General features: G+C 48.8%; 5 protein-coding genes and 1 non-coding gene across 6 annotated transcripts; 5 read left to right on the top strand and 1 right to left on the bottom strand.

The window, feature by feature from the left end:
• Positions 1 to 97: 97 nt before the first annotated feature.
• Positions 98 to 715, top strand: BCR38DRAFT_302729 (uncharacterized protein; the record flags this gene model as incomplete). Its single annotated transcript, XM_040854576.1, has 1 exon — positions 98 to 715. A coding segment is annotated over one exon (618 nt), but the record flags the coding sequence as incomplete, so codon positions are not given.
• Positions 716 to 1,014: 299 nt separating this feature from the next.
• BCR38DRAFT_t210 lies at positions 1,015 to 1,107 on the top strand. The gene has a single exon. It is a non-coding gene; the product is annotated as a tRNA-Glu (tRNA).
• Positions 1,108 to 5,371: 4,264 nt separating this feature from the next.
• BCR38DRAFT_233196 (acyl transferase/acyl hydrolase/lysophospholipase) lies at positions 5,372 to 6,218 on the top strand. Its single transcript, XM_040854330.1, has 3 exons — positions 5,372 to 5,550; positions 5,609 to 5,735; positions 5,792 to 6,218. Exons 1-3 carry the CDS (start codon positions 5,487 to 5,489, stop codon positions 6,045 to 6,047), a joined length of 447 nt encoding a protein of 148 aa, XP_040713956.1. The 5' UTR covers positions 5,372 to 5,486; the 3' UTR covers positions 6,048 to 6,218.
• Positions 6,219 to 6,705, top strand: BCR38DRAFT_233197 (uncharacterized protein). Its single transcript, XM_040854331.1, has one exon. The coding sequence runs from the start codon at positions 6,389 to 6,391 to the stop codon at positions 6,665 to 6,667; it is 279 nt and encodes a 92-aa protein (XP_040713957.1). The 5' UTR covers positions 6,219 to 6,388; the 3' UTR covers positions 6,668 to 6,705.
• A 4,791-nt stretch (positions 6,706 to 11,496) lies between these two features.
• BCR38DRAFT_410567 (uncharacterized protein) lies at positions 11,497 to 12,819 on the top strand (the record flags this gene model as incomplete). The annotated part of the gene is made up of 1 exon (XM_040858478.1): positions 11,497 to 12,819. One exon carries the CDS (start codon positions 11,497 to 11,499, stop codon positions 12,817 to 12,819), a length of 1,323 nt encoding a protein of 440 aa, XP_040713958.1.
• A 5,326-nt stretch (positions 12,820 to 18,145) lies between these two features.
• Positions 18,146 to 19,519, bottom strand: BCR38DRAFT_371700 (S-adenosyl-L-methionine-dependent methyltransferase). Its single transcript, XM_040857292.1, has 2 exons — positions 18,401 to 19,519; positions 18,146 to 18,302 (listed from the first exon to the last, which is right to left on the bottom strand). Exons 1-2 carry the CDS (start codon positions 19,118 to 19,120, stop codon positions 18,267 to 18,269), a joined length of 756 nt encoding a protein of 251 aa, XP_040713959.1. The 5' UTR covers positions 19,121 to 19,519; the 3' UTR covers positions 18,146 to 18,266.
• Positions 19,520 to 20,158: the final 639 nt, after the last annotated feature.

A 20,158-nucleotide genomic window follows, 5' to 3' on the forward strand; every position in this document is an offset into this window, starting at 1 on the left:
TCCCACAGAGCCCCAAGCGTCAGCAGCCCCAATCATAATGAGACCGCTAGCCCTCATCGTCGTAACCACCCTCTGGAATCGCAGTGCCCTGGCCTGGAGCTCTTGCAACTCCACAACTCTCAACACCACCATCGGTTCGTGGCCAGTCACTTCCTCTGATACCATTTTCAGCATCGCCCTCTCCGCCAACCGCGGCGTCTGTGACATTGCCCGTGCGAACCGAATGGCCGACGCTGAGCTTTTGGTTGCAGGCGCGAAACTCCTCATCCCGGCCCAAGTCTGCGACCTTGACTCATCCAGCTGCCTCATTGCCAGCCAGATAAACTACACCGCTACCTGCGTGCTGGGAGGCCCGCATACCTACGACACCTTCGTCAATGACACGTACCAGAAGATCGCGGCCAAGTTCGAAATGGCCGTCACGGCGTTGACCAACGCAGACCGGATGCCGGTCGATCCGAGCCAGACGCCTGCTGTGGGCACAACGCTCAAGATCCCGCAGTGTAGTCCGAGCCAGTGTGTGGTACAGCCGTACGAGTTTTTGTATGGGACGTATGTGGATGTGGCAAAGAGGTTCAATACCACGGTGGGTCAGATTATGGCATTTAATCCGACATTTAGTTATAGTAACGATGCGAATCCCGATGAGGGGCCGGTGATTACGATGCCGATGGATTGTAAGGCACTGGCGGGGAATGTGACTGTCATTTCGTAACAATGAGTAGTTGGTGGTTGAGGGATGTAGAAGATAATGAGGAACGGGTTGGAAACTGAAAGGGGCGAAGGGGGTGTGGGAATGGAAAAATGCAACTTTGCAACCTGAACCGAAGTGCTAGATTTAAAAGTCTTTGGGGGTACAGGGCGGGACAGGAAATGGGGAGCCAAGCAGAAGGACAGGCAGAACAGACGAAGTAGGCAGTCGCAGCTACAGGACGCACCTCCTCGGCATTCGTACCCAACCAGCCCGTCCAAAGCTTCATTGGCTCAGATAGATATATCCCAAGTCATAACAAATCCCATGTCGTCTAGTGGTTAGGATCCTGCATTTTCATCAGCATTGTAACAATGAAAACTGCAGTGGCCTGGGTTCAAACCCCAGCATGGGAGTTGTCCTTTTACCTTTTATTCATTTTGGCTCCTGTTTCATGCTACCTTCTACGCTTGGAAATCTTCATGCATGAATTCCTCTGGTTGCTAAGATAATGAGATGTTGGCACGTCGTAGGTGTTGTTTGAATACACCAGACAAGTTTCGAAACATTGATACATCAGTGCAGGCATTGACTCTTTGTTTTGTTAAATTTGTTGTTTGCCAAGTTTTGAAACCAATATATACCACTGTTCCTATACATCCTCGTTGTTTGTAGCCTCACATTCTGGGTCAAGCTACTGTTACCGAATATCAGTGAAAGATGCCTAAGTTGACAACTCCTCCGCCCCATATAAGCATGACAACCCAGTACCGTCGGATCTCCGACATCTCGTCTATCCTACCCAGTCAGCCATAACCGGACGCAAACACCTCAGCCATATCTTGATCAACAAAGATGTGCCGTCAAATGGTGCTCGCCTGTGTTTGCCCCCACTGCGGGAACCCCATACAGCCTCTCCAGATCGTCGAGACCCACCATGAGCTCTGTTTCAAAGCACGGTGCATGAGCTTCAGCTCCCTAACCCCTTTAAAGTTTCTGGGTAGCTGCGGAAGCGAGATCAATAGCGACACCGAGTACTGCATCGACACCTGTGCATGTAGCACTTGCCTGAATAGCTTCCGAAATAACTCGGCGACGTGGGAGCACTGGAAACGGGAAGTGACCATCTCCTGGATGCAAGGACGACTTGTGGAGCGTGTTTTCGCCCTTCCCGTGGAGCTCTGCAGCGAAGATACGCTGGAATGGTTTATGGGTAGGTACTGGGATGCGTTTATCGCTACCGGTGAGATTTTGGAAGATCCGGCGGCCTTGTATCTGAACTCTTAACCACAAAGGTGGAGGATGCTAATTTTGTGTCACATGAGGAGCTTGTGAAGGAAGCCCTTGATTTCGGGTCGAAGAACTAAATCTTCATTTGAGTGGAAGAGCTAATATGATGTCTAGGACGGCAGCGGAAGTATCGTGCTGTTTTGAGGTCGGTTGAACTTTGCGTACATATCATTAGTTGCTAGGTAACGAATACCATTACGTGCCCAAAATTCTTCTTTTACCACTGTTCGAATTTCAAAACGTGAACAACGAAGTTAGTGCAGACAAGGTTAATAGAGAAAAAGTCTATATATCGAGATATTGCCTGGTTCGCTATTGTCTTTGATTTGTAAACTCACAATGGATAGTCTTCGTTCAGTGTGTTTGAAAACACACTTGATAAGGCGCACCTGTAACTTTCGTTCCAGCCAGAAATAAACATTTTCTCATTTTCTTCGCTAGTGTAATCACAAGCCGGAATAAACTAGTGGTGTCAATTTGATCTCTGTTTGTAGTCGAGAATGTGCTGTCGCACCTCCTAGGTTTAGCTCTCCTTTCCGAGTCGGTATCGCGCGGCAGCGCACCCCTGTCAGCAACCACAATGTGCATATATGAGACTGGTTCTTTTTCAGATCCTCCTGATGTATCTTAATCTTCTCTCTTGTTTTCCAACCACCGTCACAAGCTCTATTCTCCCCCTCTTTCCAGTATCCTCGACTCACGACTCTCGAGGCCTCTCGTCTGGCCAAGTTAATCAAGCCTGCCACCTTCTACGCTTCGGCTTAACGAAAGTCTGTTTCCACAACTGTGTTGCTCTTTTCACCGCAACAACACCATGATACCCTTCCACGCAAGTCACGGTCATGATGCATGCATTGACGCTCGAGATTTACCTTGGGTTTGATCGTACATCTCTTCAGAGACGTGGCCCTTAAGTTACGAGCAGTGGATGGTAGACTCGCGTGTGCGTGTGCTTGCACCGTCCTTCTGAAGCTTGTCCACGGACGGATCAATGTTAATTCGTCGCCAGGATAGTCGGGCCAGTTTCAGTGCCATATCACCACTAAAGCGACTACTTGGAACTGTAATATCCACATCACTCCTCCTACCTTGAAATTGCGTGCCGTGGGCGTGTATAGTTAAAAGGCCTATGCTAATCAGTTCTCGTCGATGTGCGCTGGCAAATGCGCCTTGCGTGCCCGATCACCACCTGCTTGGCTGGTGGCCGTGTGGTTCTTTATCCGACGCAACTAAGCCGCTTGAGCGGTCACAGTGCTGACGTGGTCGACATACCACTGGCATTGACTGTCGACGAGTGAATGGATGAGGCCAAGACGGGAGGTTTATCAATTGACGCACCTAGGACATCCATCCACACCCTTTGCTGATTAGGGTCGTTTCGAAAAGCGGCGCACTCTATGTAACCGAACTGCCGTTCCATACTGTTATCTGTCTTGTCCGCGACCTTCTTCCAGGCTAGGTGTTTCGTGTAGCAATGGGCCCCACTATCAATGGAGATAGAGACTATCCTTAACTTGCGTGAATACGAGGCGACGATAGGCTCAAACGCTACTAAGTCGGTCCTCAACTTTCTGAACTCCCTCAAGTCAGATTCCGCGTGATTACGTCTTCGTATATAACGGCAGATGACCGCAAACGATGGAGGAAGGTTGAACTCGAAGAGTCGAAGAGGTTAATTTCTCGAACGTATTTAAACAAATCATCATTACTTCTGATCTGATCTTTGGATGCGGTATCTATCACAGTGCTTAATTTCACGCAATATACTTCCGAGCATTCTCCTACTACGCCACGGGGAATGCCGGTATTCTATCGGCCGCTCCCTGAGGCACTTGAGACTTCGCACACAGACAGACCAGAAGGCGCCGAGCCTGCACGCCAGTCACAGTGGTCACCTAACGGGAGGAGTGGAGCTCATCTGAAAATCCAATCATGATCGAAGACGACGATAAGCCTCCAGGCCAGATATGTCACTTGAACGAGAGCGGGAGCGGCAACCTCTCTGCGAGCCCCATCCTTGGCGAGCGGCGGAAGCAGCCAAACCACTCACCTAAGAGTGATCGCTACAATGAATAATATCAAGATCCTTAGCGACAACTCTCGGGTTTGGTACCTTTCTAGGATACGCGAAATAGCTAATCCAGCCTTCCACGAACCCCATCTCCAGTGCTTCAGTTCAGTCTGTTACCCAAATCTTGGCTTTAAAGTGTAGATCGTTTGGTAGCGACTACTCCTTATAGGAAAAATACGCGACGACCTCTAAGGAATAACTACAAATAATACTGGAGCTGCCTTCGGTTACAATTAAATCGGTTACCGCTCCGACTTTACGTAACTAGAAAAAGTACCTTAAAATATCCTAAAAGACGCAACTTGATGAAATAAGCTAGCGAGCGGCGGTTGGTACAGGAACAGCTAGTAGAGGGTACCACCGATCTTTCTCTGGATATCGCCGTGGCTAGCTATCTAGGCTAGCCTGCCGAACTATAGCTACCCCCTATCGGTAACTATTAATCATACGTTCCGAAGTAACGACTTTCAAGGCACCTGTTTCTACTAGGCTCCCCGGCCGTGATATAATTAATATAGTCTATATATCCTCTTAGCGTTAGCTAGATAGCGGATCGTCCGGTAGCACATCCTCTACAAAGGCGAAATTCCATAAGTTTTCAAAGGCACGACCACTAAAGATAACACGTAGATCTCCTTTGGTTGCTACTCAAACGGCTACCGCCCTGGCTCGACGATACATTTACGCGTAGTGGCGGGACTCAAGTTTCTTATTGTACTAAACTATCTGAAATAATAACAAGGGTTGATCACTCAGACACGTTGAAAATATTCACGAATGCTGCGTGAACGATTCGGCCCCCGTGTGCTCAGCTTACCGCCAAGAGCCAGTTGCAGCAGTCAGCCTCATTCGGTCATATGCGGTTATGGCGATAGGAAAGAGTACGCGAGCGGCTAGTTATTACCCCTCACTGGTTGTGGGTGGTCACATTTGTCAGCCACCGACAGTACGTGGACCAATAGTCCAACCCTCAACGCATCCACGAGGGTCGCTCGGTGGTGGGGGCCAATGTTATTTGGAGGGGATGATTGGAAACAAGAGAAATACTTGATCTCAACAGACGTCGATAATTGTGTCTGAGTCCTCGAGTACGATGGGGTCTGGCCTCAGGCTCTTCCGAATTTGGGGCCTGTCTGAGGCGTTGACGACTTCGCCGCAGCTGTTTTATACAACGCCCAATGGTGATGAATGGTGAGTGGCTGTACCTTCTTCACGGCATTGCTTGGTGCCTTGAGATTACAACCAGGCATACATAAGCTGGGGCAAGGTGCATATCATTCCTATTTGGGGCAAAGCTGGACAACCCATATGGAAATGACAGCCTGCTCCCAAATGAAAACTTCATTTAAGATTGCAGGCTGTTTTGTTTTGCATTTTTTCGTTCTTTTCTTTCTTTTCTGTGGGATGGTTTCTGGGTCACATCTGTAATTATTAATGGCTTCGTCGGCTACCGTCACTATTGAGACAACGGAACGGGGGTTGAGAGTTCTTTCTCTCGGTATGTCATACGTCACTTCAAACATTCATATAGGTTATCTTTTAACCCAGCTTTATAGATGGCGGGGGCGTTCGTGGAATGTCAACTTTGCTTATTCTGCGTCACTTGATGAAGCGGATCAATTACAAAGACACGCCAAAGCCATGTGATTATTTTGATATCATTGCTGGCACCAGCACTGGAGGGTATTTCATTATTTAATTATGAGATATATGCATTCTTAGTCTAACACGAATCGCAGCCTCATTGCCATCATGCTTGGGCGTCTTCGGATGAGTGTACAAGAGTGTATTGATGCCTATCAGAGCATATCGGAAACTGTCTTCCAGCCAAAACGGTCACGCTTGAATGTACTGGGCAAGGGCAAGGATCTTTGGACGCTAGAAGGCGCATTCGACGCAGATGAGCTCGCCAAGGCTATGCGGGATATTGTGGTGAAAACCGGCGAAGCAGCCGATGCCAAAATGCTAGAGACTGATCCCACGTGCAAAGTGTGAGAACAGCCCTTCTCTTTGAGATTTGGATTTGCGCCAATTTCTTCCAACCCAGATTCGTCTGTGCCATTAGAGCCGAGGTTGCAAGGCCCATAAGACTACGCAGTTACCAGACACCAACTACAGTCGATGAAGTGGACTGCACAATCGTCGAGGCGGCAAGGGCAACTTCAGCTGCATCCTCGTTCTTCAAGCCCATCGTCATACAAGGGCAAACATTTGTCGATGGTGCCACGGGATACAACAATCCCGTTGAAGAAACTCTGGACGAAGTGGAGCAAATATGGCTCACTAGCGGTCGTCGTATCGAGAGATTCTTAAGCATTGGCACAGGAAAGCCTGGGATGTCACCTTTTGGGAAGAATCTTAAGAACCTTGGCGAGACCTTGATTAAGATCTCGACGGACACTGAACAAGCCGCCGAGAGATTTGAAAAGACTGTTGTGCGAATTAATGGCCTCAGCGGGCTCTACTTTCGCTTCAACGCACGCGGTCTGGAGAAGGTTGGCTTGGAGGATCACAAGAGTCTTTGTATGATAGCTGCGGCAACGAACAGCTACCTCAACGAGCATGAAACTCTCCAAAAGCTGAATGCATTTGCTGCAGCTACTCCATGTACGTAGGACCTGGCAGTCTCGGCCATTATTGCGACAATCCAGGGGTACTAATAGTTAATCGAAGCTTTTTTAAACCACGCTCAAAAACAGGCCTACCTCCTATCGTTGCGCTCATATGATGTCGAAGGCGAGTTAAGCCAAATCACGTCCCCTATCGGGAACACGTTCGAATGGATCTTGGAAGCGGACGAATTGCAAACCTGGACACAGAGTACGGAGCACCCGATCATGCTCATCAAGGGCAAGCCCGGATGTGGCAAGACAGTTCTTCTCAAATTTCTACGCCGAACGATTTTCTCTGGCACTATAGCGTTCTTCGCATGTAAGCAAACGGAAAACATTCGCCGTACCCCTGAAATGGTATTATCCTCCATTCTTCGCCAAATCTTGTCCAAACAGCCCAACCTTTTCCGATTCGCTGTTCCACGGAGTGCAGGATCAGGGCCTTGGACGTACCGACAGCTACTCGAATCTTTTGAAGGAGTTCTGACGTCGCCAGACAATACGGGTATTACTTGCATGATTGATGCGCTGGACGAATGTCATGGAGCGAGCAGAAGACAATTCGTTAAAGACCTCTCTCGCATTTCCGAGATGATCAAGCGGAAAAGTAGTGCCGGTTACTCGAAGATAATTATCACATCGCGGAATTACGCCGACATATTGTTCCCATCGGCCATCAATCTAGATCTAGACACGGAGCCAGCAATGAGACGGGATATCGACCGTTTCATTTTCTTGAAAGTCGGCGAGCTCATCAAGGCACGCCCACACTACACTGTGGAGATGCAGAACATTTGCGAAAGTCTTGCGGAGAAAGCCGACGGAATGTTCAGACTGGTCGAGTTGGTTGTGGACGATCTGGAGTGCATGACTGACTCGTCGCCTAATTCGATACGACGAACTTTGCGATCAGTACCTCATGACATTGGCGAGATGTACGACAGGATATGGGATCGTATATCCCCTGGCGATTTACCACGGGCAAGAAAGATCTTCCCGTGGATCTTGCTTGCGCTGGGCCCCATGAGCCTGGACGCTCTTCGTGTCGCTATAGCCCTATCCATTGCACCAACACAACCCACAGTGAAAGATATCCGAAAGGATCTGCCAAATGATGTTGCCGGCGATATACTGGGATTATTTGGACCTCTTGTTCGGATAGGCCACTGCGTCGAGGTATCCCATCCTTCAGTGAAGGACCACTTTCTAGCCTACGGCGTGGATGACAGTGCAGACATCGACATTTCTGATGCCAGATGGTATACCCCCGACAACCGGTTCCATTATAGCCAATCACATGCCGCAATTGCCACAACCTGTCTGCGATATCTCAACTCGTTTGGTCCAGAAGAGCAGCGCCACAATGCTTGTGGCGCTCTCCTGGAGTACGCGCTCAAGTACTTTGCGAAGCATGTTGCACATTCTGCTACGGAAAACGATGAGCTAGATGCAGAGATCGTTTGTTTCTTTGATAGTCCTGTTTGGCAGGACTCTTGGGACCAATCTCTTGCCCATGAACTAATCTTCAGTCCCGCACCATTTTCCCCGATTATCGAGGATGCTCTCTCTTTTGCTTGCTACTATGGTAGGCCCGCGATCATCAGGGGCATTAGGGCTTCAGGAGAATTCCCCCGTCAATTCAACTGTGAATTGGGAATATGCTCGTACATGACAGTTGAGGCATTTTACCTAGCTATAATAGGCCTTAGCGAGCCCTGCATTGCCGAAGCTATCCTTCTCATGGACGCAACCATGCTTCATCCATCCGAACCTGTCAAATTCTTATCAGCCGCCCTTGGTCGACCTGAACAATCCTCTAATACACACAAGCACTTCAAAACGCGCCAAAATGACTCTGAAGCGGTCTTCTCGCAAATATCCGACACTATTCACAAAGTCCAAGTTAAAGAACAAGGTGTTGTGCGGAGCGAGAACAATGAACAGTCTCTGCAAACTCGAATCCTGTGGGCACACCAAGCCTTAGCTCGGCCCCCTGATTCAGACGGTGATGACCTTGGAACTTTTCTGAACGTCGACTGGTCATATAACCTGGCGCTTCTTCTGGGATTATACATGACCTGGACCTATGGCTCTGCTTCTATAGACCTCCTGGCACCAAATGGCGGCGCTCTTCTCGAAGCCGTCAAATCCAACAGGACTCAAGTCCGGGAGATTCTCCTCCACGAGGGTGCTGTGATGAAAGACACATATAATGAGGACGGAGCGACGGCGCTTCATCTAGCTGCCAAGACCGGCAACTATACAACGGTCAGATTTATCCTGGCACGCAAAGAGCTCGACGTTAACTCAGCTGACAATCGTGGACTTACACCACTGCATTATGCTTGCTCACAGTATCCCATCTGGGACTTTGCATCGATTCTGGAAAAAAGGCCACGATCAATTGGACGAGGAGAAGTAGTCAAACTTCTACTGCAGGCAGGCGCTGATCGATCAGGCCGGGATCATCTTGGCAACACCCCTTTCCAGACGCTATCCCGAGTTTACGTACCCGAGTGGGATGACATTCCCAAGGACTCCAACTTGAACTGGCGAGAAGCCGACCTAACAGATGCCATAACCCTATTGCTGCAAGAGCCGACCGACATACTAGAATGGGACAGCCACGGCGCAACCCCTTTGCACTACGCCGCCTACCTTTGGCCACTTTCGGCTGTCCAGCAGATTCTTGTATTTCTGGGGTCTTACCTCATATCCGGCAACCTATTAGACCACATGGGACACACACCACTTCATTATGCCGCACTTCGAGGCTTCGACAGCCCAGAGAAAGTGGTAGAGCTTCTCTGCAACGCCGGAGTAGATCCCCGTGTCCAACAAGTCAGCGGAGAAACAGCTTTATCCATCGCTCGAAGCTATGGACGAATTTCAACCGCGCATCTGATCCAAAAACAACAGAAAAACATCGATGAAGCAGCAAGAAAGGCAGTGCGAAGGCCACTGCGCGCTCTCTCCAGCTCCTGGAACTCCACTGGGCCCAGGGATATCACGCAGATTATCGACGCCATCTCGCGAGCTCAAAAGTCCTGGGGGCCTTATATCCAAAGCAACCTGGAGTTTCACGCCATCTCGGCCAGATTGACACTGAGCCAACAGCCCATTTTCCTGCGGCCGACACAGTTCTTGGCTTCATCTACGATGCACGCCAACCCGGCTATCTGGCGGACTTCGCATGATCCTTGGTCGAAATTGACAGATTTTCCAAGTATTCAGGTATTTATTTCTGTCTATTCACCTCGTCACCACACAATATGACTATAAATCACATTGGTTTGCTAAGTAGCTGAGACTAATGAACCTGTGATCAGCTCCAAAACCAAATCCAACTAGCAAAACAATGGATCTCGTCCAACCGCGACAATCAACCCATAGACGAAATCAATCTCCCCCGCAATCTCCTCGACATGCTCACCTTCCGCGTCTACGACTTCCACACAATCGAGCCCTTCGGCCGAATCGACCAAACTGTCCTCCACCGGCCCATTAGCCAAGACCGACTCAAAGCTCTAGTTCCATCATTAATCCCAGGCGGCCCCGTGGACCATCAGCCACAGTTACAATTAGAGTTCCAACAAAACAACATCGATTTCTACGCACCCCGTCGAACTGACTCCATCAATATGTTCCCCACAACGTGGCTAGACGACATGGAATCCGATCCCGGATGGGAAACGGAGCAAGAGTGGAATGTTGACGACGACGATGATGATAATGATAGTGAGTACCTGGCCGATGTCGAGCAGGCGGAGCGGCGCACTAGGAGGAGGAGGATACGGTCGATTGATCCCGACCAGTACCTTCCGACCACGCTGGAGGACGAACTCATGCTTCTTACTCTTGTCACTCTTGTGATTGCTGTTGTAGGCCAGCTGATGCACCCTCATTTGCCTCTGGGTGCGCCGGAGATGGGGTGGGCATACTTGGCTCGGCCGCAATTTAAGGCGAGTTTTGATTCGGATTTGGGGGAGAAAATGCTTTTGGATATTATCAAGATGTTTATGAGGAGACCGGAAAGGGCGTTTGTTATATATTAGACTGTGGTTAGAGTGGAGGTTGATGAAACTTTGAGATAGTCCAATGTTAGAATTAATAGCCAGTAGAAAACATCGAACTTGTGTACTCCTTTTCGAACAAACCAGTTCATGTTTCCGTTCTGTTTCAGTGGTCGACAGATTGGTTATTTATAAATACAAGTGAAGCATCATAGGTGAGAGGCACGTTCGTTTCCTTGACCATTGGGCTAGCAGTTTCTCTAGGTATTTTACCTATCCCAATGCTTTCTTATAACTTCGCCTGCGCCTTTCTTAGTGTCCCAAAATTTTAGCTCAAATGGCACATTTTTCACAGCCAGCATGTTTTGGTACGCTAACTTTTAGGTGGGACTATGCTACATCTAAGCATATAGACTTGTCATGTGTTGAGGGACACACAATAGAAATGAAGTGTATTATGGTGAGGAAAGAAAGCTAGGCTGGTGTTGTTGGTCTGGAACTAAGTAGTGGTGGTGGCTGCGCAGGTACCACCTCTGACATCATGGTTCTGCTTGTTTGGAATAAGTTTAGACTTGCGTACCCCAGCTTCCTCTGCAGTCCTCTTACCCAATTTTATGAAGTCATATCATACTATAGCATCTCGAAACAAGCTTATAATGATGTAATGAATCGACTTCTATCACCGTTATTTCTCCCCACTTTGATACTTCAGATTATTACTCGACGAAAAGACACATCTATGTTTCATACAGAACTGTGCCGCTGCCACATCACTATATAAAACCAATGTTGTTCATATTGGAGCCACTGCGCGCAATTATGTGGATAACCACTTGGCTAGGATCCATTCCCGGCTTCGTATCACGTATTTATACGCTTTTCCGCCCTCCCAGACCGGCCAAGTCATCGAACGCGATCCGGCTGGGCCTGTTCGGCGCCTCCAAAATCGGACCCCTCGCCGTTATTAACCCTGCACTCTCACATCCGGACGTCATTGTCGTCGCCGTGGCCGCGAGGGACAGGACGAAGGCCGAAGCGTACGCAAAGAAGTGGGATATACCCATAGTGCACGATTCCTATGATGACTTGCTGGCCGACCCATCGATCGACGCAGTCTACATCCCACTCCCCAATAGTCTGCACGCCGAATGGGCCCTCAAGAGCCTCAAGGCCGGCAAGCATGTGCTCCTGGAGAAGCCCTCGGCTTCCAACAACGAGGAAGCTCGCATGCTATTCGAATCACCAATATTATTTGCCAAGAATGAGAATGCCATGCCTCCCGTATTGCTGGAAGCGTTTCACTACCGCTTCCACCCCGCATTCGACGCCTTCAAGTCCCTCATTGGCGACAAACCGGAGCAGCAAATCGAGCATGTTTGGGCTAAGTGCGTCATGCCCTGGGCACTTCTCATCCCATTCGATGACATTCGATTCAAGTACCAGCTAGCCGGCGGCGCAACCATGGATATTGGCACTTATGCCGTTTCCTGGCTACGCAACACCTTCGGCGCCGAGCCCGAGGAATGCATCTCAGCCAAGCACGCCTTGCTTCCGGAACCGTATATTAAAGATGAGCCTTCTACGGAAATCGGAATGAAAGCCGCATGGCGGTTCCCCGGTGGCGCAATCGGAGAAATCAATTGTAGCCTTAGCAGCTGGGGGGAGTCGACTTGGCTGCCGGGCTTCATAGCCAAGCGTCTACCTACTTTTTCCACTCCACATGTTATAGCCCAACTAAAAGAGGTGACTGTCCCTGAAGATCCCGAAGTAAAACTCGTGCCCGGCAAAGAACACCGAGTCAAGCGCACTGTGTCTTTCTGGATGCCGCTATTTCCCACGATTTGGCATCGTATCAATATTGATGAGGTTCACACAATCCGTGACAGTAAGTCACTTTCTGAACTCAGAAGGTGGCGTACAAGCCGTAGTGTGAAGGAGTATAAAATCAGCGGTAGAGCGGGAGAAGCTTGGTGGTCGACGTACAGATACCAGCTTGAGGAGTTTGTTAATGCCGTCAAGGGACGTCCAGGCTCGGGCGTTTGGGTCAGTCACGAGAATTCGATCAAGCAGATGCGGATGATTGATTGTGCGTACAAGAAGGCTGGACTACCACTGAGGCCGACCACGGAATATAAGTCGTAAAGGCGATGCGGAGTTAGTCGGCGGTCAGGAAGGAGTATGAGTGAAATTCGAAGACTGAGAAGGAATCCTAAGAGCTTGTTAGCGTAACAAGAGTTAAATATGTACTCTAGCTGAAACTCCATCTTCGAAAATGTATCTACAAATGCGATCTGTTACATAATGACGCTGTCAAGGCGAAGGCTGAATAAATTAAGAAGCGAACTAATGAAAGACAAAGGAGTAACGTACCCCACAAGCAAGTTGGCCACTTTTTCTTGGCACCGTACGAACAACCTTTTAATTAACATCTTTACACATACCAAGATGGGATCGAATTGGAAAGAAAGCAACATGATTCTAGCGTGTCAGGCGCTTCAATCGAAACCCGAATTAAGCATCCGACGCGCTGCCCAACTCTACAATGTCCCTCGTACAACTCTAGCTAACCGAAAACGCGGACTACTATCTCGACGCGATACTCGACAATCTAGTCATAAGCTTACGGAATCAGAAGAGTTAGCAGTCGTACAATATATACTTGACCTAGATTCGCGATCATTTCCTCCCCGGCTCCATGGTGTTGAAGCTATGGCTAACCGACTGCTCCGTGACCGTGGCGCTGGACGCGTCGGCGTCAACTGGGCCTCGAACTTCGTACGACGACAACCAGACCTTTGGACGCGTTTTAATCGAAGAATCGACTACCAACGAGCCTATTGCGAAGATCCTGACGCGTATCGCGCGTGGTTTACGCTCGTACGAAATACAATTGCGAAATATGGTATCCAAGAGGCGGATATCTATAACTTTGACGAGACAGGGTTCGCGATGGGCTTAATCATCCGAGATGGTAGTTACAAGTGCCGAACGACGCGGAAGGCCTCGTACAGTCCAACAAGGCAATCGAGAATGGGCTACAGTAATCCAGGGTATTAATTCGTCCGGCTGGGCTATCCCGCCGTATATTATTGTCGCGGGTCAAAACCACCTCTTATCCTGGTACGAGAATAGCCCATTCCCGTCCGATTGGGTAATCGCTGTAACCAAAAACGGTTGGACAACAAATGAGCGAGGCGTAGACTGGATTCAGCGCTTTGATCGCTATACGAAGGATCGTACGAAGGGTGTTTATCGTCTTCTTATCCTCGACGGGCATGAGAGCCACCACTCGACTGACTTCGAGCTATATTGCAAAGAGCATACTATTATTACACTTAGTATGCCTGCTCATTCGTCACATAAGCTCCAGCCTCTCGATGTAGGCTGTTTTAGGGCTTTGAAAAGGTCTTACGGCAAAGAAATTGAAGACCTAATACGGGCGCATATAACCCATATCTCGAAGGAGGATTTCTTTTCGGCATTCTATAGGGCGTATCGTACGACTATAACTAAGTCGAATATCCAGGCAGGTTTCAGGGGGACAGGACTTATTCCGTACGACCCGGAATATGTGATTTCACAGCTGGATATTAAGCTACATACGCCTACACCTCCTGGGAGCTCGTCTGGCGCCCCCTTAATCTGGGAATCAAAGACTCCAAATAACCCAACCGAGGCGCAATCCCAGTCTGAATACGTTAAAAACAGAATCGCACAGCATCAGAATAGCTCCCCGACGACAATACTTACGGCTATTGACCAATTTTCACGTGGTGCGACGGCTGTTATACATCGGTTAGTTTTACTTGAGGATGAGGTTACTACACTTCGGAAGGTCAATCAAGAGCTAAGCCGTCGTCGAAGGACTAAAAATCGACAGCTACAAGATAGAGGATCTCTTAGTTTACGAGACGCTCAGGACTTACAGTCTCAACGGGATATTGAACAGCAGCTACAGGATGATATACGTGTAAGTCGTCGTCGTACGAGACCGGCCGAACCACGCCGACGGCGCTGTAGGATCTGCGGAGAGCCCGGACATAATGCTCGTACTTGTGAGAATGATAAAGATACGTACGAGGAAGAGGATTCCGGTTAGTTTGAATTATTATTTTTTAGTTTAGTTAAGTTATTGAAGTTATTCATACGGTGCCAAGAAAAAGTGGCCAACTTGCTTGTGGGGTACGTTATACAATGCATATAATAGGATACGCCTAAATGTAGCGCGACTACTCTATGTTTTTGTTACATGGTGCCCTTTATTCCTTTCCCATCAGTGGTGTTATGAGCGAGCACACTCATCGAATTCAATTAGTCCGTCGACGTGCTGGTGAATAGTGCGGTAAGTATCACTTCAGGAAGCAGTGAAGTGGTAAGACAATCAACTGGGCTTGTTTTAAGTGATTGTGTGAGGTTCCCTTCACTTCGTCTAGTGCATTTGAGAGGACTGATCAGTTAAGCTAACGGCTCTGAATGAATTTGCACCATCCGTATAATGTTTATCCCCCGGATTGTGACCCGATACCTGTAGGAAATATGTCGTACTGTCAGGGTACGGCTAGGCCGAAGGCAATAGTACAGAGTGATGGGGAGTAACGGGCGTCCCTCCTACGTAATACCGGGTGGTCACTGGCGGTCTCAGGTAGGGGTGCCCACGGTGATGCATTGATCTCTGCCCTCTCTATCTTCCTCCGTCTCGACTCCTTACTTATAGCCAGCCGAGGTTCTCTCTTGGATTCTGGATGTTTGCTTCCGTATGTCTGTGTTCCTCCGACTTCGGCCAATATCTTGGACAGCGGCTCCTTATCTGCAACCAAGCGATTCCCTATCCGCTGCAAACGGCTTCAACGGCTCTCATTCGCCACAAGCGGCTCTCTAGCCGCCACAAACGGCTTCCTACCTGGTGGAAGCCGGCCCGCCTCGGATGACACTTGTGGCTCTGACAACTCCTTCCCTATCCTACTTCGAGATGGTCCTTATATAGATAGCTAGGCCGCCGCTTGGACCCGGCATAACAGCAGGGTCGGCGATGCCAAGGATCTTGACTCTCGTCATCCCAAAGCTTCACATAGATTGTAATCATGACTCGGGAGTCTTTTGTCCGAAACACCCCTCCGGCGGCCCACCGGTGTCCTGCGTTCAGTGTCCTGACACCCACTGGTGCCTATGGCATTCTGTTCTCTGACACGTACTATAATGGACATAGATGCTACTAATACAATAATATAACGACTTTAACAGCTGCTTCTAGGCCATGAGAAAACGTTGGTGTTACGGGGTTCTAAAACGCCTACTCGATGCAGCAAGATATTGTAAACGCTCACATTCATATCCTTCTGAACATTATGGCTATAGACCTATGCCTATAATAGGAGGGCCTTACCGCGTTCGGAGAAAGTGAACGCATTGAAATACTGGAAAAGGAGCTCTTGAGCCTCCGGGAGTAGGGACAATTAGACCCTCCATAGCATAAGAGTAGCGGCTTAGGCGTCAGAATAATAACAAGATAACAGCTAAGTTTCAAAGTACCAGACATTTTGTAGAGATTTGTAAACTAACAAGTCCTACAGGGGTTCCTACAGGGCTGGTAGGGACCTCCAGCAACTTCAAATTGCCTAAAAATACGGCTGTCAGGGACCCCTAGCACGGTCAAAATAGCTATTTGAGCCTTGGCAACTATAAACCAACCAGGACCTCCGGTAAGGTTAGCATTAGCAACCAAAGTCCGGAGAATGGTGAAAGTATTGGTGTAAATATACGCTAACCCTTGATTGAGGCTCCTCGTTGGGTTAGCGTCAGCCGATCATTGTTATTGGATTCACAGCTACCGTCGCTTTCGCTTTCGCCTTCGCTAGCTATCGCTGACATCAGAGCTGTTCCCTGTTTCACCATGGTCCAAACTATGCTGGCGGCAGAGGATCTTTTTCACGGCAGACAACGTCAAAGACTGTGTATCTGGAGGGCTTGGTGTATCATTCTCACCGGCAGATGCATGGTTGGCCGTCTGATGGTAGCCACTGTCGCTCCCATCATCAAGAACAAAAACAGCCACTGAGAAGAATATCTCTTGTATGGGATGCGAATTGGGATACCACCTCACCTCGCTTTTCTTGGATGAGGATGTTACTTGGGTCCTGTTTGCGACGGGAAACTACCGCATCTCATTTCTCTTTGATACCAGACGCTTTTTCTTGTTCTTATTGGGAGTTTGCTACTTGGCTATGACTCCTTAGGCACGGCATCCCCCATCAACTCGATTGCTGGTCCTGTCTGGTCTTTCTCGCAACTGGGTCATTCATCTTGGGCCTTACCAAGGCATCAATTTCTGCAAGCCCTAGATCTCGTGCATGGTTCTGAAATTATATCTTTGCTGTTCTCTTGACTTCTTCCTTAGCAGGTGACGCAGATACTCCAAGCGTGGGCTTCGTGGACGACAAGTTTCCACACGATCTGGAGACGGCGGATGGTGCTCACACCTAACTTGAGCGTCATGCCACGGGTCGTCATCATGGCGGCAATGTGATCACAGATCTCGCCATTTCTGGTCCTCAGCTTAATCTCGGACCGTAACTCTTCGAGGTTGGACTTGAAATAGACCCTGGTACAATGTCCGTGGGATCAGATCCATGCTTTGTCCTGTTGCCGCCATTATCATTGCTTCTAGCAGGCTCGTTATTAGTGTTACTAGATTCGGTGGCCTCAGAAGCAGACGCATTCATAGGCGCTCGCGCTAGCGTTGGCTGGTTGGAATTGTGGTGGGAAACGACGCTTTGGGACTGGCCATGTTAATTGTCGCTGATACTCGGGTAGATATCTGTATTAGCAAGTCTAGGATCAGAAGGGGAAGAGGACGAATATAATGATTAACCTGGGGCCTGGTTATTGTAGTATCTGGTCGACATTCGCACTCACTGCCTAGGCACCATAGTCGTTTTTGTATGTCAGCTGTACGGTACGCAATAGCGCATTGTCGCACAAACTTCCATTAACCCTTCAGCCGTTGTAGCGGCCGTTCCTGTATTGGCCGTGCCATTTTCCTCAGTTTGGGAGGATGGAATGCATGGTTCCCACTTGGACATTATCCAAGTGATACAGCTATTACTATGCCTCGACTCCTCAAGGATCGTATATCTACATGGCAAAAGTGGCCAGAACGACTATAGAGCGATTTATTTTGCCTAGGCACAAGAGTACAGGCGATTATGCTATCAGAATTAGACCCCTTACCTCCACATTGGGTGAAACAACCAAGCCAAGAGCCGGTACCCTTACATGACAGAACAAGTGTGCTATCCTCCGCTTGACAGGGTCTTGATGCTCGCGGCTTTGCCGTATAGGACCTTCTAATCATACTCACAGGCATGGGCTGCCAAAAAGTCGCAGCAACAAAAATACGCATGGGGGTACGACGATTGCAAGATGAGGGTTCAAAGGTGATGGTAGAGACAGACTCAAGCTGCCAGTCATCCTCGTAGATTATGAGAAGCGACTACACGACGAGACATAAGAGTATGATAATTAAACCAAAAACTTGCATCACACATAAGTATCTATCTTTACGATACCGTAGGCTATGGAGCAATCGCCCACTAAACCTGGACAACCGTGCTAACCTCGACGATTTTCTACTCCGCAGAAGCCGTGTTAGCCAAGCCCAATTTAACATGAAATCAACAACACGACTCATAGGGATCCACTGACGAAAGGAAAAAAGCCAACTTACCGGTCCCTGTCCGTCCCCCTCGGCTCTGTGCGAGACGCTTTCGTAGCGAACCTTCCCATCCTCGCTGCCTCCCTTCTTCACGTACTCCAGGTAGTCCGGTGCACCGGGTATGTCGGTATTATCCGCAATGGCGACAGAGCCCTTATGGAATAAACTCAAGCTCTCGCAAAGCTGTAGGTCTGGCAGGTACAGTTTCTCCCAGTGGTCAAAGAACACAACATCCACGCCGCCCGGTTGAACCTTTCCTTCTTGGGTGAGTTTCTTGAGGGAGTCCGATCCTGGGCCCTCCAGGACGTGCACAGTATCCTCCAGACCTACCAGCTTCACAAAGTCCCTCGCGATGCCGGCCATTCCACTGTCCAACTCGAAGGTGTACACCTTCGCCCCATCGTTGTCACCATTCTCCCCCTGCAGACTTCGAAGCAAATAACCCCACGCCAACGCCGATGTTCCCACATAGGTTCCAAACTCGACAATTACCTTGGGCTTCGGCTCCAGCTTGGATAGGACCTGTCTCGCAACGTCCATCTTGGCAGCCCGGAAGATCATGGGGAGACGGTTGGTGCTGGCCCAGCTCTCAATAGTAGTGCAAAGGGTGAGGGGTTTGTTCTCGAATGGAGAAGTCGGGAGAGACATAATATGAGTGTGGAGGGCACGGGCGCGCTCTTGGGTGTACACTTGCCAGGAGGCGATGTCGTCGAATGATTTGTGACCTAGCATATTGGGCGATTGATAGCTTAACGTAACGTGAAGGGGTGATATGCTGTGGGTGATAAAAGGAGTTGGAGGTTGTTGTCTGACTATAATGAAAGATGGCACGTCACAATGCCATCTATAACAGCAGCTCAATATATCTCATCTGATTGAAGTGAATGCGGCAATTCCCTGTGCTCCTCCCCGTACACGTACGCGGGCGGATCCGTTTACTCGGCATTACGAGATACATCCGAGGAGATATACGTTATCCCGGCATAGCCACGAGAAGCCGAGAAACAAAGCCTAGTTAATAGAGAGAAGCCTCTAATTGTAAAAAGAGTTGAACGACTTAAATCAGCCACTATAACCGCAGAGCTGTAGCGTGGAAGGAATTAGATAGATTATTTGAGAGCGGGTCTAGTAGGAAATCGAATTAATTATCGCTCGAAGTAGACAAGTTGTAGCTTAAACCTAAGGTATAATCATAGTACCCGCTCCGGTATCGGAGCTAGGCGATACTTACAGCTATTACTTATTAGTATTATTATAGAGCTCTTAGTAGCCCTAGCTATAGGGATTTGATGCGACCCTAAGAGGGTTACCCTGTAGCTATAGATAAGATAGCCAGCCTAAAAGGGTGCTCGACCAGCTAGCTAGCTATCCATCTAAGCTTTCCTAGTACACACACTTTAACCCCCGATCCGGTAGAACTCCCGAGGCGCCCCAGTAGACAAGAAAATCTCGAACGCTCTCACCTTAAACCTAACTTTGATTCCTTATGAATCAGTCCTGCAATTAATTCGGAAGTATACGAACCCCACGAATTGATAGCTATAGCGACTGCGTTCGGCGTCGCGTGGTGGAGAAAGCCTGCGCAAACCAGGACAAGCTTTCTTGCCTGTCTCTAAGTGGTCATGAATTGTAAAAGGTTTGGTGCGTGGCCCCTTTAAACTCTGAACTGGCTGGCTTCTATTTCTTAGGAATAGCACGTTTACCTAAGTCCATATCCAAGATGTACAAGACACTATTTTCTTTCTTCACCCTGATCTACTGGTGCTCTAT

This window comes from Pseudomassariella vexata (assembly GCF_002105095.1).
Source record: "Pseudomassariella vexata strain CBS 129021 chromosome Unknown BCR38scaffold_9, whole genome shotgun sequence".
Taxonomy (NCBI): domain Eukaryota; kingdom Fungi; phylum Ascomycota; class Sordariomycetes; order Amphisphaeriales; family Pseudomassariaceae; genus Pseudomassariella; species Pseudomassariella vexata.